The sequence below is a fragment of the Suncus etruscus genome, chromosome 10 (genome assembly GCF_024139225.1).
Source record: "Suncus etruscus isolate mSunEtr1 chromosome 10, mSunEtr1.pri.cur, whole genome shotgun sequence".
In the NCBI taxonomy this organism is placed as follows: Eukaryota; Metazoa; Chordata; class Mammalia; order Eulipotyphla; family Soricidae; genus Suncus; species Suncus etruscus.
In genome coordinates this window covers 4375345-4392523 of record NC_064857.1, presented here as the reverse complement: position 1 = coordinate 4392523, position 17179 = coordinate 4375345, and the positions used below count along the sequence as shown (strand labels likewise).

At 44.2% G+C, this 17179-nt stretch overlaps 1 protein-coding gene and 1 non-coding gene across 2 annotated transcripts in view; both read right to left on the bottom strand.

Moving 5' to 3' along the window:
- Positions 1-264: 264 nt before the first annotated feature.
- Positions 265-433, bottom strand: LOC126021699 (U1 spliceosomal RNA). Its single transcript, XR_007500189.1, has one exon. It is a non-coding gene; the product is annotated as a U1 spliceosomal RNA (small nuclear RNA).
- A 3854-nt stretch (positions 434-4287) lies between these two features.
- The window catches only part of VIRMA (vir like m6A methyltransferase associated), a 74224-nt gene continuing 61332 nt past the window's right edge, over positions 4288-17179 (bottom strand). The window contains exons 18-24 of the mRNA XM_049781903.1: positions 14692-14844; positions 14102-14262; positions 13026-13122; positions 8290-8456; positions 7690-8021; positions 5924-6067; positions 4288-4619 (exon numbers count right to left, since the gene is read on the bottom strand). Coding sequence (XP_049637860.1) covers positions 4465-4619; positions 5924-6067; positions 7690-8021; positions 8290-8456; positions 13026-13122; positions 14102-14262; positions 14692-14844 — 1209 coding nt within the window. The 3' untranslated portion in view covers positions 4288-4464. The remainder of the gene's footprint in view (positions 4620-5923; positions 6068-7689; positions 8022-8289; positions 8457-13025; positions 13123-14101; positions 14263-14691; positions 14845-17179) is intronic.

Sequence of the window (17179 nt, the reverse complement as noted above, 5' to 3'; positions counted from 1 at the left end):
GCAATTAGTCAAAACCAATCCATTTTTGCCTTACAGGTACAAAATGTATTGTTTCTGATTGTGCAGTGGCATATGTCTACCACTACAAACCCAGTAACTTACTAGGAATGAAGAATAGAATAAAAAGAAAGAATTTCATTAAAATCTATACATTTTGGGGAGCCAGAGAGATAGCACAGAGGTAAGGCAATTGCCTTGCATTCAGTCAACCCAGGACAGACCTAGGTTTGATCCCAGGCATCCCATATGGTCCCCAGGGCCTGGCAGGGGCGATTTCTATGCACAGCAAGTCCCCCACTACCACAAATTATGCAGTCGAGTTTCCCACATTTGGGGAAATCGCAGGGGTCAGCACATCCGGAGTGCAATGGATAAGCCTCGCCCTGGGGAAACCACCTTCGTGATCATGGTATCTCCCCTGCCAGGTAAGTATACACAGCAATTTCTATGCACAGAGCCAGGAGTAACCCCTGAGCGCTGCTGTTAGTGGTCAAAAAAAAAAAAAAAAAAAAAAAAGATAAAGGTTGAAAATGTAAAGTTATAAAATAGTATCTATTATATGCTACTTGTATATATGTAATGACCTTTGATAGTAGTATCATTCTTAGGCATTCTTTCACATGCATAATGTATCAAATATCATGTAGAAAATTTGAAAAACTGAAAAAACTCTCCATGAGAAAGATCAAAGTTCATAACTGATAACCTCTGGGGGAAAAAAAAGGAGCAGTTCTCACTGAAACTCCACCAAAATTCCAACAAAATCCAGGCTGCGGAGAGATAGTTCAGCGGTAGGACGTTTGAATTGCATGCAGACAACCCAGGTTCCAAATCCCTGGCATCCCATAGGGTCCCATGAGCCTGCCAGGGGCGATTTCTGAGTGCACAGCTAGGAGTAACCCCTGGGGGAGGCCCAAAATAAAAAGGGAAAAGATAAAAGGAAGAAAAACAAAAACACTTCAAAGACATATTTTGCACTGCTTTGAGTTGCACTGGATGGAACATCCAGGGTCATGCTGTGCATGCTTGTTGGCAGTGATCAAAGCGTTGCATCGATCAAAAATGAATGTTTGCATACTGTGAATGATTTGTAATCCACTTTGCTCCAAATAAAAATCATTGATCAATAAAAGAAATAGATGTTTGCAGCGACAGAGGGCTTTGTGCGCGTGCGCAAGGCAGCAGCTCTGCACAGCTGGAGAGGGCGGGCCGCTGTGCGCATGCGCGACCCCTGCCGGCCGCCAGGCGCAAGTGCCACACTGAGCAGCGGCGACCTCCGGCTCCTCCTCCGCCCAGCCTGCGCGGCCCGCCGGCTCCCACCCCGCGATCCTGGCCGTTCTCGAGAGCACGACGTCCCTCCATTCATCCCTCCCTGCTTCCCGCCCAGGGACGCCCGCCCGGAGCCTCCATCCATTCATCCAGGACGCACCCAGCAGCTCTTCCGGCTACTTCCCGCCGGGGCAGTTCCCGCGCGACCTTCCTTAAACTCTCAGCCAATCAAGGGCAAGCTGAGGCGTTTGCGCACTTCGTCTCGTCGTCGGTGCATCCAATCACGGCGCACTGCGTCTCCTGGGGCAGCCAATCACGGGCAAGTTAAGGAGCCTGCGCACTATGTCTCACCGGCGGCCTCGCAGCAACCAATTATGGGCAAGGTTGGACACATGCGCATTAAGCGAAGGATTGCCTAGCAACAACCAATGGGGAAGTGCAAACTGTTTCTTTGGCGGCCTGCCTCGCTGCAACCAATCCTGAGCAAGTTTAAGCGCATGCGTACTACGTCTTTCGGCGGGTTGCCTAGCAACAACCTATGGGCAAGATTGGGCGCATGCGCACTATGTTTTTCAAGTGGCGGGCCACGCAACCAATCCTGGCAAGCTTGAGCGCTTGCGCAATACGTCTCCTCGCGCTGCCTCGCAGCAGCCAATCACGGGCGAGTTGTGGCGCACGCGCACTGTTTCTTTCCCCGGTCAGCCTCCCCCTAGTTTTGATCCCGTATGTTGTGTTTGGGCTTTCTTCCTCCAAGTTCCTAGCTCATGGTAGAAATTGCATTTGGTGCCTAAAGAGCCCGAATTTAGTTTCTGGACGAGGCTCACAGCCGACGGCGCTCAGGGGTCACTCCTGACAATGCATTCAGAAATTGCTCCTGCCAGGCTCTTGGGCTCCTGTGGGATGCCAGGGATCGAACTCGGGTCCACCCAGGGCCAGCTGCCTGTACAGCAAAGGCCCTAGCGCTGTGCTACCGCTGCAGCCCCCTTACGTTCCACTTGAGGTCATTGAAAGTAAATCGATCACAGACTGCTCAGTGAGTGATCTTGCCAGCCATCACTGAAAATGACATTTGCTTGAGATCTTTCGTGAGATCTGTTCGGGCATCCACGTTCCCACCTCTTCTGCCTTTTATGTTTTCCTGACAGTTTAACAAAAGCGATAAATGGAATAAAGCATAGACTTTGAAGAAATAATCTCTACGTAGGTCGTATGTTGACACTTGGGGAAATACAGCTATGTTCTTCTTTTCTTGCTTTCTGGACTTCCCTTGCAATGCTCAGGAGTTCTATTTCTGATTCTGCATTCAGCGATCACTCCTGGTGGGGCTCCGGGGCAAATGTGGGATGCCGTGATTCAGCTCAGGTTAACAGCACGCATGAAGCACCCTGCCAGCTATACCTACAGCTTGTTGCTTTATGTTGTTCTTGTTTGGGGGCCATGCCCAGCAAGTTACTTGAGTTACCCCTAGCTCTGCACCCCGGAATTATTCTTGGCAGAACCATACATGCAATGCTGGGTATCAAACTTAGGTTGGCGGCGTGCAAGGCAAATGACTTACCTCACATACTATTTCCTCTGCTACCTACCAGAGATTTTCTTATGGAAAATGGATTTCTAGGGTCAGGGAAATAGTACAGCAGGCAGGGCTCTTGCCTTCCATATGGCTAGGCCTTGGGTTAGATTCCTGGGACCACAGAGTCCTCAGATCTCAACCACAAGTGATCCCTGAATGCAGAGCTAGGAGTAAATCCTGAGCACTGCTAAGAGTGGGCTCCAAACTATTTTTTTGTGCATGTAGCCTAGGTTTTATTAAGATACCTCTGACTGCCAAATAAATTGATTCATGTATGTCTCACGTCAATACACTGTATGGTCCTCCATATGAGGCTTTAAATAATAAATGACTGAGAGCTTTAGCTGCAGGAAGCTAGGATTCAATCCTTGGCACTGACTGTGGCCTCCCTAGCAACACGAGAAAGCTCTGAGCACTGAGCCAGGTGTAACTCCTAAATATCACCCAGTATGGTCCCCATAAAGTCATTAAAAAAAATAAGGTGCCGGAGCAGTGGCACAACAGTACGGCGTTTCCCTTGCACGCACCTGACCTAGGACGAACCATGGTCCGATCCCCTGGCGTCCCATATGGCCCCCTAAGCTAGGAATAATTCTGAGCACATAGCCAGGAGTAATTTCTGAATGTCACCAAGTTGTGGCCCAAAAAACAAAAAAGCAAACAATAAAAACACAACAATAATATAGCATGAGTAGCTCTAAGTAGAAACAAAGTATGCACGTTGATCTAATATAAGGACTGTCACATTACTTTGTTATTATCAAAGATTTTCCAAACAGTGACCCAAGTCATGCCAGTGTTCCACAGAGCATTCTAAATTTGAGAAAAACACACATTAGAAAACTAGTTTGATGCAGTATATATTTCTAGTATTAGTCTTTCTGTGTCTTTGTTTCATGACAGCAAATCTTTAAAAAATTTAAAAAACAGACTAGAGCACCAGTATAGGGAGTAGGAAGTTGCCACTGCACACGGCCAACCTGGACTCAATTCCAAGTACCTCCTGTAGTCCTCTGAGCCTGCCAGGAGTGATCCCTGAGTACCAAGCCTGGAGTAACCAGAGTACCAATAGGTGTGGCCCAAAAACCAAAAAACAGACTTTCGGTGGTGCAAAATGGTGAAACACAGTGGAACCAAAATTAGTTTTGATGATGTCCAGGATTCCAGATCTGAGAAGCTATGCAGTGCCCATTTACTGACAGAAATGAAAATATTACTATTAAAATGTTTGGGCTAAGTGCTTAATAAATGCAAGTTTTATGTTTCTCTTTTGGTATAGGTAAACTATGAAAAAATGACTAACAGATATAAAAAGCAAAAGAAAGTTGGGAACATTTAGGATACAGACCAGAAGTACACTACAACAGAAGTCATTTCACTGTTACATTTGCTATGTAAACTTTTCGAAATAGTAATCCAGGGAAAGAAACAAAGAGAAACTTAAATACAAAGTTTGGATATTTATTGAAATCTTTTGTTAGGTATCAAACAAAATCTGCTTTCTTCAAATAAAAATATTCTCTCCGATGTCTCCAGGTAACTGCTAAGTCCACATTGGTCCTCCAAGGTCTTATTTTTATTATCCCATAAATGTTCATAAGCTTGGATGTTCCCAAGTCTTTTTATCGAGTAAAAGACCGCACGTGGCGACCTCTGCCACTGCCTCCACTGACAAACTTCCCTCGGGAGCCTCCACTGCCACTGTTCGCACTTGCCCAGGAAGGTCCAAGTCCCCCGCGGCCCCTGGAAGCTCGGTCTCGAGGACTTGGGCGGTAGCCTGCAAGACAAAGAATGAAGTTCTCAGTTCCAACATCATTCCTTTTACTTTTCTGTTTCTGTAAGTATTGATTCTAACACTGTTACTCTCATTTAAAATCCATGTGCAGGGTCAAAATGATGTACAGAAGGTCGAATTGAGCTTGCCTGGCACAAAGCTGACTCAGGTTCATCCCCAGCAGCACAAATTGCCCCCAAACCTGTCAGGCAGGATCCCCAAGTGCAGAGCCAGGAGTAAGTCCTGAGCACAGCCACGTATGACCCAAAATCCAAAACAAACAAATTCCATGTGCAACTTGTGTGAATGTGTTGAAAATCGTGGAATTCATCACTTAGATAATCGTACATTACCGTCTGGGGACGTGACTCTAAGGACCAGAGAGCATATGTTTGTATGTGGAGTCACAGGACCAAATCTCCAGCACTGCATGATCCTTCTAAAATCATTGTATTTTGGGAGGGGGTGGTGGAGCGTGGCCCTAAGAACCCTAACAAAACTTTGGATAAAAGGTACGCTAAAGATCCATTTTAGGGATCTAAAACGATAGTCCAGAGGGTAGAGATTTTGTCTTGTAAGCAGCAAATCCAGGTTTGATGCCCAGCATCACATATGGTTCCCTGAGCCCCATCTGGAGTAATCACTGAGTGCAGAGCCAAGAGTAACTCCTGAGCACTGTCAAGTGTAGTTCCCCACCATTTCCATACTGAAAAATAAGGTGTATCACCATGAAACTCTTTTTTTTTTTTTTTTTTTTTGGTTTTTTTGGGCCACACCCGGTGACGCTCAGGGGTTACTCCTGGCTATGCGCTCAGAAGTCGCTCCTGGCTTGGGGGACCATATGGGACGCCGGGGGATCGAACCGCGGTCCGTCTCCTAGGCTAGCGCAGGTAAGGCAGGCACCTTACCTCGAGCGCCACCGCCCGGCCCACCATGAAACTCTTAAGATCATAAATAAAAGCTCAGAACTGGGCCCGGAGAGATAGCACAGCGGTGTTTGCTTTGCAAGCAGCCGATCCAGGACCAAAGGTGGTTGGTTTGAATTCCGGCATCCCATATGGTCCCCCGTGCCTGCCAGGAGCTATTTCTGAGCAGACAGCCAGGAGTAACCCCTGAGCACCGCCGGGTATGGCCCAAAAACCAAAAAAAAAAAAAGCTCAGAACTGAAAACCTGTTTACAGAAGATGTATGTAGCACTCACAGCATAAAATTAACTTCAAAATGATAAGTGTGCATGCAAAAGTACAGAGCCAGCAACTACAGGAAGATTCCCTTTTCTGCTCTGCCGAGTCTGGGATGACGCGTACCTGTAGAACTGAGCGGTCGTAATGGCGGAAGAGGGCCCCGGCTGAAGTTGCTCTGGCCTCCTCGGCTCTCGTTGTAAGTTCCTCGGGGAGTGTTCTGGGCGCTCCAGCTGGAGCCCCGCGTGCCTTCCCGGCGACTGTAGTTTCCTGAACACAAGCAACACCATCAGCTCCTACTTCTTTTCACAACTTCAACTGCATTAGACTGACACTCAGAAGTAACAAAAAGAGGCGACCACATTTGTACTTGAAGTAACACTACATAAAAGAGTGTGGCATCCGAGGTGTCCGAAACAGAAGGCGTGCCAGGATTAAAGACTGGGCCGGTCAGGTGTGGGCAGTGTTCCCCTCTGAAAAGTGAGGTGGTGAGAGGACTACCACATGTAGGTGATGTGAGACACTTGGATGTAAAGTGCCTGACAGAATTTCTTAACACGGTTGCAGATTTACGATTCATCTAAGCTCCTATTCTCTTTCATTACCATCCCAATGTATCGGCAATACTGAAACCTGACATCGATCTACTACTGAAAGTAAAATGTCAACCTTCCATATTTGAAAATGGAACATATATTTTTAAACTCTATTGATTCTTGATTGATTGATTGATTGATTGATTTCTGGGCCATACCCAGCAGAGCTCAGGGGTCACTCCTGGCTCTGCACATAGAAATCACCCCCGGGGCCCAGAGAGATAGCATGGAGGTAAAAATCAACCCTGGCAGGCTGGGGGACCATATGGGATGCCGGGAATCAAACCAGGTCCCCTCTCGGGTCAGCGACATGCAAGGCAAATGCCCTACCACTGTGCTATCTCTATGGTCCCAGAGACATATATATATATATATATATATATATATATATATATATATATATATATATATATACATATATATATATTTTTTTTTTTTCTTTTTAGTTTTTGATTTTTGGGTCACATCCAGCAGCACTCAGGGGTTACTCCTGGCTCTACGCTGAAAAATCACTCCTGGCAGGCTCAGGGACCATATGGGATGCCGGGATTCGAACCACCGTCCTTCTGCATGCAAGTCAAATGCCTTACCTCCATGCTATCTGTCCGGCCTCGTGTGTGTGTGTGTGTGTGTGTGTGTGTGTGTGTGTGTGTGTGTGTGTGTGTGTGTGTGTGTGTGTGTGTGTGTGTGTGTGTGTGTGTTTAAATATATATTTAAATGTTGAGACTTAATTTAGAAGTTTGGTGTTAATTTTGTGACCAGAAACATGCTATCGGAATTATAACTTCTGTAAGCATATTCACACGAGTTTCTAAATACTGAAGTAACTATAAAAATTAAATATAACGTTAAGAAGTAGATATGAGAATCGAGCTGGAGTGATAGCACAGCAGGTAGGGTGTTTGCCTTGTATGCAGCTGACCTTTGTTTGATCCCCAGCATCCCACATGGTCCTCTGAGACCATCAGGAGCGACTGCTGAGCAGAGTCAGAAGTAACCCCTGAGCAGGGGATGGCCCCAAAACAATTTACGAATGAGTAAAATAATGATAATGAAGTATATTATTCATATAGGACAAACCAAATTCTCAATGTATTAATAAATAAGATTTAAAAGTCCTCACTCACTGTGCACTTAATCAGAGTAGAAAGGAATTTTCCCATCTAACAAATTACTATGAAAACACAACACTGGCTTAGAGGCAGCTTAATTGCAGTTACTATTAAATTAGAAAAATTGTTCATCTGTGTCTAACATCTCAGTTATCTAACTCATTAGACAATATAAGCAATCAACCTTTTGAAGCAGGTGGTGTGAAAAACCTATTCTGACTGTGAAAGGCACCACGTCCTCCTCGGTTGCCTGAAAATCCACCCCGAGAAGAAATCTTCTGTGAAACTTTGAGGGGCCGCTTTGGTGGGGGGATTCCATCTTGAGGGACCACTTCTTTACTCTCTGCGGCAACAAAGTCATCCACGTGCATCGAAGGCGGTCTGCTTGTGTTCTGTTTTCTCTGCCGGAAGATGTCATGGGGCCGGATCCCCTGCCCAAATCCTCCTCTGCCCCTTCCTCTGGGTGGGGGCACAACATGCGCCCGTTTGGCAGGCTCAATATATTCAGATTTTCCACTAGGAAGTAAATAAAAAGACTCCATCAGCACTTTCCTCCCATTTTGTGTGTGTTGAGTGAAAATATAAGCTAAGCTTTCCAATAACAAATACTACAACTCAACTTCTTAGTCTAATCATGTTGATCCCAAATTTCTAGTTTACAATAACTAGGTAAGGATGGCATGTGTAAGTCTTCATACGTGTGACAATTATGTATCCGTATCATGATAAAACAGCTTCCATGGCTACTAACAGAAGTCCAGCCACCCTACAGAACAAGTTTTACCTTGAAGTTATAAAGGTCTCATGCTTGTGTTTCCCCAGTTTGAATCCTTTAGTCGTCTTGGTTCGTCCTGGAGAGGATGGTTCTGACAAAAAGGAGCGCTCTAATTCGGAGTGCAAGTCAAAGTCGGTGCAGCATTTCTCAGAAAGCTCGATCAAGTCAACTTTTACCTGGAGTCACAAAAAACAAAACAAAAAAACTTAAATATAACACAAGGCCATGTTTCTCCTCACATGAAGGTAATAAACTGAGAGACCTCTTCTGCCTCACAAAAAGTACAGGGTTTCTCTATATAAATTTACAACATTCCCAAAGGGTTGTAAAAATAACATATTTGTCTACAAACCTTATATAATCAACAACTGTATTATGAAAGATTTTGTGCCGTACCGTCACAGCTCTGTGCATTGTAATATAGACCCAAATGAAGTATATTGTCAAGAGAACTAAAAATTAGTTAGGTTTTTATTCAAGTGTATCAACTCTAAATAAGTTCAATTTTTCTAAACCCTGCAGACAGAATCACCACACAACTGAGACTTATTTCAGAATTGTCATGCCAAACATGGTAGCTACTAACTGTCTACTGAAATTTAATTAAAATCAAACTAAAAGGCAACACCTTAATCACAATAACAACATATCACTGATCAACACTCACATAAATCTGGTAGACCAGGATACAAACATTTATGTCACAGAACAAAACGCTATGGGAAAATGAGGTATTTATTCAGAGTCATTATCATTTGGGGGCTTTTAGGGCCACACCCTGCAGTGTCCCCAGAGTTGACTGAGCCACACAGATTTCAAGTGCCTTAGACCCATATCCCTTTCCATCCTTCAACATATAATTTTAACTAAAACATAAATTGTTTTAATATTTATTTATTTACTTTGGTTTGGGGGCAACACTGGCTATGCTCAGGGTTTACTCCTAGCTCTGCACTCAAAAATCACTCCTGGCAGCCTCAGGGGACCAGATGTGTCGGGAATCGAACCTGGGTCCGTCCTGGGTCATATGAGTGTAAGCCCTACCGATGTGCTATCTCATGAGCCCCCATAAATTAATTCTTTTAAGTAATTTTAATTTAACTTGTGGTACTTAATAATATGTATTTCTTTTGTTTTGGGGCATGACCTGGGCTACAATTAGGGCCTACAACTGACTTTGATTTCAGGACTTCCACCGGGTGGGGCTTGGAGAACCATATGTAGTATAGGAGATTGAACCCAGGTCAGTCACATGGAAAGCCTAATGTTTTTTCTCTGGTGCCAAAAATTATAAATATGGTAACAGTGGAGCTAGAGCATAGCAGAGTGGGTAGCCCCTACACATGGCTGACGAGGTTCAATCCCGGGCATCCCATACGGTCCCCCGAGCCTGCAGGCGTGATTTCTGAGCACTACAAGGTAAGGCCCCAAAACAAAACAAACAAAAAAAAATGTTAAATATAATGGGCTGAGAACAGATGAGTGGCTAAAGAAACGAGAGAGAGAGAGAGAGAGAGAGAGAGAGAGAGAGAGAGAGAGAGAGGAGAGAGAGAGGGGAGAGAGAGAGAGAGAAAGAGAGAGAGAGGGGGGAGAGAGAGAGAAAGAGAGAGAGAGAGAGAGAGAGAGAGAGAGAGAGAGAGAGAGAGAGAATGTGTGTCTGTGTGTGTGTTTTTGTGATCCATGGTAGGAAGCTTGACACAAATAAGTGATATGCATGATAATCCTTAAGTGTGTGTGTGTGTGTGTGTGTGTGTGTGTGTGTGTATGAAAAGGCGATTAAGTGATATGCATGATACTCCTTAAGAGTGGTGTGTGTCAGCGGCGTTTGCCTTGCAAGCAGCCGATCCAGGACCAAAGGTGGTTGGTTCGAATCCCAGTGTCCCATAGGGTCCCCCGTGCCTGCCAGGAGCTACTTCTGAGCAGACAGCCAGGAGTAACCCCTGAGCACCGCTGGGTGTGGCCCAAAAACCAAAACCAAACAAACAAAAAAAAAGAGTGGTGTGTGTGTGGAGAGAGGAGAGAGAGAGGGGGAGAGAGGGTGAGAGGGTGAGGGGGAGAGGGGGGGGAGAAAGGGGGGAGAGGGAGGGAGAGAGAGAGAGGGGGGGGAGAGAGAGAGAGAGAGAACGGGAGGGAGGGAGGGAGAGAGAGAGGGAGAGAGAGGGAGAGAGTCTGCCACAGGGACAGGTAGCAGGTTGGGTGGGAGGAAAACTGGAATCACTATTGCAGGGGTGGCGAACAAGCGGCTCTGGAGCCGCAAACGGCTCCCGGCCAAAATGAATGCGGCTCTTTGCCTCTTATTCTTTTGTCTACTGTGGCTCTTTGCCAAGTTTGGATTTTGTTCTGAGGAGAAAAGGGACCTCTGAGGAGAGATCTCCGAGCATGTCCTTCCATCTCCCATCCCTGGGAAACAACTGCACGGGCCAGCGAGTGGGGGGGGGGGACCCGTGTGTCCCATGCTGTGTCACATCTGGCCGTTAGTTCTGAGTGTGGAGGACAAGGCACACCTCACCATCACTGCAGGATTTTGACCCTCACTCAAAATGGCAAAATGCAATTATGTGTTGAATAGATTATTGTTAAAATGAGATGCTTTCGTGTGAGTGTTTGTCTGTTTTGGCAGGTCACTGCATGGTGTGGCTCTCTGACTCTCAGTTTAACATTTTTGGCTCTTTGTGTCAAACTTTTCGCCACCCCTGCACTATTGGCAGGAAATTGACACTGCTGAAGGGGGTTGTATATTGGATGACTGAAACTCAATCGTGAACAATGCTGTAAACTGATTAGTCACACTAATTCACTAAAAAAATTTGCTGTACTAAAGTTATATAAAACGTACATTCTGCACTAAGTATAAGTTCTATTTAAATTATAATATTTTAACAAACACCATTTTTCACATTCCCTCAAATTAATAGTTGATACCAAATGACCCTTACATTTTGTTAAAATTAAAAAGAGGGCTGGAGAGATATCACAGCAGTAGGGCATCTGCCTTGCATGCAGCAGATCCAGGATGGATGGTGGTTTGAATCCTGGCGTCCCATATGGTCCCCCGAGCCTGTCAGGAGTGATTTCTGAGCGCAGTGCCAGTAGTAACCCAAGTGACAACAGGTGTGACCCAAAAACCAAAACCAAAACTAACAACTAAAAATAAAGAACAAATTTGGAATTATGTGAATATTTTTCTTTATTGTATACCCTATAAATACAAGAAAACAAAGAGTTTCAGGGAACTTAAAAAATATAGTTTCTTGGGGCCGGAGAGATAGCATGGAGGTAGGGATTTGCCTTGTATGCAGAAGGACGTGGTTCAAATCCCAGCATCCATTTTGGTTCCCCAAGCCTGCCAGGGCAATTTCTGAGTGTAGAGCTAGGAATAGGAACCCTTGAGTGCTGCCGGGTGTGACCCAAAAACCAATTTATATATAATTTCGCCTCAGAGAAATATATTTTAAAAAGTTTCTTGCTAACTCTAAAAAAAAAAAGCAAACAAACAAACCAAAGAAAATGGGGTGGCTAAAGACATAGCACAGAGGTAGGGCATATGCCTTTCATGCAGAAGAACGGTGGTTCGAATCCTGGCATCCCATATGGTCCCCCGAGCCTGCCAGGAGCGATTTCTGAGCATAGAGCCAGGAGTAATCCCTGGGCACTGCCAGGTACGACCCTCCCCCCCCAAAAAACAAAAAACAAAAAACGAAACATCCAAAAAATTGCTAACTCTGACCAAGTAGCATCTACTGAGTCTGCAAAGCCAAAGAGTTTATAAAGGGGGTTAAGGTGCTTCCTTTGCATGTGGCTAATCCCTGTTGAGATCTCAGGCACCAGAGTCTCCTGAGCACAGAGGCACCCAGATGGATATGGCCACCAAACTTTAGTCACTCCCCCACCCCCTCCGGTACCAAATTACTGCGAGTCCTGGAAGCCAGTACATGGTTGATTGAGATTCAAAATAACTGTATTAGAGGCCAGAGAGAGAGCTCAAAGGACTTGATGCTTTGCATGTAGGAAACAGATTCATCCTTGTATGGTAGTTCTCTGAGCACTGTTAGGTGTGGGCCCAAAGAAATCAAACAAAAATCATGCAATACTTGTACCCAAACTTCTATCAGTCTTACAATATTTTAATACTAGCAATACAAAAAAAAAAAAAGTCAACCATAACTTTTTGTTTTGTTTGTTCTTTTTTGAGGGGGATTTTGGGTCACACCTGGCAGGACTCAGGGGCTACTCCTGGCTCTACACTCAGAAATCGCCCCCGGCAGGCTCGGGGGACCATATGGGATGCCGTGATTCGAACCACTTTCCTTCTGTGTGCAAGGCAAATGCCCTACCTCTAAGCTATCTCTCCAGTTCCCTGATATTTTTGTTTTGTTGTTGTTGCTTTTGGTCACACCCAGCAGCGCTCAGGGGTCACTAATTCTATGCTCAGAAATTGCTCCTGGTAGGCTCGGGAGACCATATGAGATGCCGGGATTCAAACCACTGTCCTTCTGCATGCAAGGCAAATACCTTACCTCCATGCTATATATATCTCTTGGCCCTGTTCTTGTTTTGTTTTGTTTTGTTTTGTTTTGTTTTTGAGGGGCTATATCCAGGGGCACTTAGGAGTTATTCCTGACAGTCTTGGGGGATCATACTGGATTCTGGGGATCAAATCTGGGTCAGCCACGTACAAAGCAAATGCCCTGTGCAATCACTCCGGCCCCTCAAATATAATGTTTTATAAAGAAAGCCATTCTTACCAAATCCAGATCTGTATCAATCTCTTCAGCCTGAAATGGAGTGAACCACATAGATTTCAACTGATCATCCATGACATCAGCTAGCACATATGCAGTCCTAGAAAAGTAAAAGTATGTAAATAAGAAGCAGAGTTGGAAAGTAAAATATTTCAATTATCTAAGTAAAGTCTGTGGCAAGTACAACTGAAACCGAATTATGCACACCCTTGGCCCTCCATTAATAGAAATGAGAATGCCAAGGAAGGGTGAAGAAGACAGGGTGCAGGTGGGGAGGTAACGAGCCAGAAACTTGCATTCACATCCAGGCACTGCTCTTTGGGGTCTTGTGCATTTCAGTGGTTTAGAGGTTAAGTAACTCTGAACATCAAAACCATCAGTCAACACTATTCTAAAACCTGTGGCCCAATTATAATAAGCAAATGAAGTGAACTGGTTTTTTTTTTGTTTGTTTGTTTTTTTGTGCCAACCCGGTGACGCCAGGGGTGACTCCTGGCTATACGTTCAGAAATCACTCCTGGGGGCCGGAGAGATAGCATGGAGGTAAGGCATTTGCGTTTTATGCAGAAGGACAGTGGTTCGAATCCCGGCATCCCATATGGTCCCCCGTGCCGGCCAGAGGCGATTTTCTGAGCATAGAGCCAGGAGTAACCCCTGAGCGCTGCCGGGTGTGACCTAAACACCAAAAAAAAAAAAAAAAAAGAAATCACTCCTGACTTGGGGGACCCTCTGGGATGCCAGGGATCGAACTGAGATCCGTCCTGGAGCAGCAGCGTACAAGGCAAATGCCTACTGTTGTGCTACCGCTCTGGCCCAAGATTATGAAGTTTTAGAAGGAGGAAGGGTGGGAAGGGAAAGAAAATCTTGGGTCACTGGTAGGGAAAACTGACATAGGTTTGGTAATGGGTTTGAAGCTGGAGCACTAAATGCCTGAAACTTTGGTATTCAAAGTTTTGTAAATCATGGTGCCTCAATGGAAGAGATACACATTTCATTTTAAAGAAATAAAAACTGAAAACTGTCGATCCTCTCTAGACCTCAGCTATGATACACAGACAATAAATAACTGCTTGCCTTACCTATTGTTAAACAGATTCTGGAGAGATTCTGGAGCTGAAAGTACTGGTTCTACATCCTGGTCACTAAGAGGCAGAGGATCCCCGGACGACTCCAGCATCTGCTTCAGTCCAATGACATTGTCCAGCAGAGAGTCCAGGTTATCATCCTCTTTGGAATGTTCCTAGATACAAACAGAGCAGAATAACTGCAGGAAAGACTTGAACGCTTCTGCCCATTCTCTACAGACCCGCTAGTAGGAAAGGCTATAAGTCTTCATTACTAAGAAATAAGGAGCACCATCAATCCAATATAGTAAGATCAAATTGGCACTAAGTCTTCTAAGGAATGATAGCAGGAGGCACCCTGCACTCAACAACCAGCAATATCTTCATTTGGTCCTAAAGATTTGTATCAGTGTGGAGGATTTCACTTGAAATTATAAGGTCAAGTAATGATTTCAATGATAATAAACACCCAACTGAGTTGTATTTTAAAAGGCCACTAGAAAAATCTTATACTAGTCAATTTGGGAAGAAAATGGATCTTCGGAGTGAGGTGCTTTTAGTCTGTTCCTGTTTTGTTTTGTCTTTTTTTTTTTTTTTTTTTTTACCAAAACAAGCTTCTCTAGTTCAAGGAACAAATTTTCTGGACTTTCTTCTTTGCTTTGTAGAAGCTGTTTTAACTCTGCAGCATTAATACTCATCGTCCGTGATGGATGAGCTCCCTCTGCTTCCATGAGACCACTGTCATCTCCACAACATCCCTGTAAACGTCATCACAAGTTAAATTTGGCAGCAGAGACATTGCCAAAGACGTTTCCAAACTTATCCAGATAGTTAGTCATTTGTTGAAACCTTCCCTTAACGTCTGGTTTGACACATCTACGAAAGACCAGTTTTAAGAAGGGCTTAGCTAACAGCTGAAATAAGCCTTGAGTAAGTCACTGAGTAAGTAGACAAGTGCGTGCATTCGAATGGCTCAACCAAGATTTGGTAGCAACACTTCTCAACAAAAATATCCAAAGGCAAATACACTGACATTTGCAGGACACATAACATACTGACTGATACTCAATAAATAAAACACCTGCTATAAAGAGTATGAACTAAGGAACTAAGGTAGTAAATTAAAAGCAGCAGCTCTGGGGATAGCTATAGAAAATATGCCCGATTTTGGAACTTGGGTTTAAATTACTGTGAAATTTGTGGGGCAAAACATATCTTGGTTCATGACAATAAATCCACCCAAAACTGTTAACATAAACAAACCTCCAAATGTGCATTGGTGAAGAGTGGTGCACATTCCATGACTGAAACTCAAGCCATGAGCAATTTTGTAAACACAGTGCTTAAAGTAACTATATGTAATATATATTACCCTTTTCCACCCCTCTCCACATGCCATATATCTAACTAAAGTTGTTCATTTCATTAATGTCTTCATATCTAACAAGAGAGATTTTACTCTCCTGTATGAGAATTTTACCTTTGTGAATAATCTCTACTAATTTCCCTCATAATTAACATATTAGTTAATATACTTTTATATGTAGCTATTAATTTTAAAAAATTTCCCATAGTTTTAAGTCTGGTGAGTACAGACCTATTTAAAATAAGGTCCAAGTTGAATACTGTATCTGATATTACACCTTCAAATTCATCTGTCATTGTTAGGTAGTGGGGATTGAACCTAGGCTCTGACATGTAAACATATATACTGCCATTGAGCCACACACCCTGACCCCATATTAGCATTTTAAGAGGGCTTTAACAATACATATTTGGGGTTAGAGAGACCATTTGAAGGGCTGGAACACATGCCTGGAATTCCCAGAGTCCTAAATTCAGTCCTAAACACAGTCCTAGTGGCTCTCTGCGCCACCCCTAAATAACCCTGCCACATACACAGGAAAAAAAAATTTTTCTTTTTGGTTTTTAGGCCACACCCATTGATACTCAGGGGTTACTCCTGGCTATGCGCTCAGAAAGCACTTCTGGCTTGGGGGACCATATGGGACACGGGATTGAACCAAGGTGTGTGCAAGGCAAATGCCCTACTGCTTGCTCCATCGCTCCGATCCCATAAAAATCATTCTTTTGAAAGATTTCCCCCTCAAAGTGATACTGTATTGAAGCATATTGGAGTTCTGTATAGTCAACTGCATTGTATAGAGGAAGAGAACACATACTTTTAACGAGAAACTTACTAAGCAAGTATGTCTGTTCTTGTCAGAGATGAGATTATACTTTAAACAGTTAAAAAATAAATGAATTGGGGCCGGTGAGGTGGCGCTAGAGGTAAGATGTCTGCCTTGCAAGCGCTAGCCAAGGAAGGACCGAAGTTCGATCCCCCGGTGTCCCATATGGTCCCCCCAAGCCAGGGGCAATTTCTGAGCGCTTAGCCAGGAGTAACCCCTGAGCGTCAAATGGGTGTGGCCAAAATAAAAATAAATAAATGAATTAAAAGTAATCACTAGAGTTCACTGACAGACACAAACAGTAGAGAGTGCCAGAAAGGTGGTGTTCTGGGGCAGTCTTATACTTGGAATTCAGCCAAATCAGATGTGTCTTCTCTCAGCTGTTTCCACTCTGGAGAAGCCCACATATTTTCTCTGGAGCATATCACTCTCCCCTTGCTAAAAAAACAAAAAACTATTTTACAGGACAGGGCAAGAAGGAGAAAGGGTTTAGGCAATATGTGGCACTGTTCAGGGTTTACTTCTGATAGTGCTTGGGAGACCATACTGCAGACTCAACAAAGTCTGGCCACCTGCAAGGCAAGCACCTTAAGCCCTGAACTATTCCTCTGGTCCCAAAAGATTTTACTTGGAAAAAAAAAAATACCAAAGAACTGTCTCCTGTCGATTAACTGCATACACTAGGTTAGGGAGATGACTCAGAGCTGGCATGCATATTTTTCATGGAGGCCTGAGTCTGACCCCTGGTACTGCAGGATTCCCCCAAACGTAGCTGGGAGCAAACCCTAGTCACCTGGCCAGAAGTACCAAGGTTGTCCCCAAACCAAAATTCAATAATGCATATAATAACAGGTTAATATTAATATGTACAAAAAAACACACAGCAGATAAGGAACTTGCC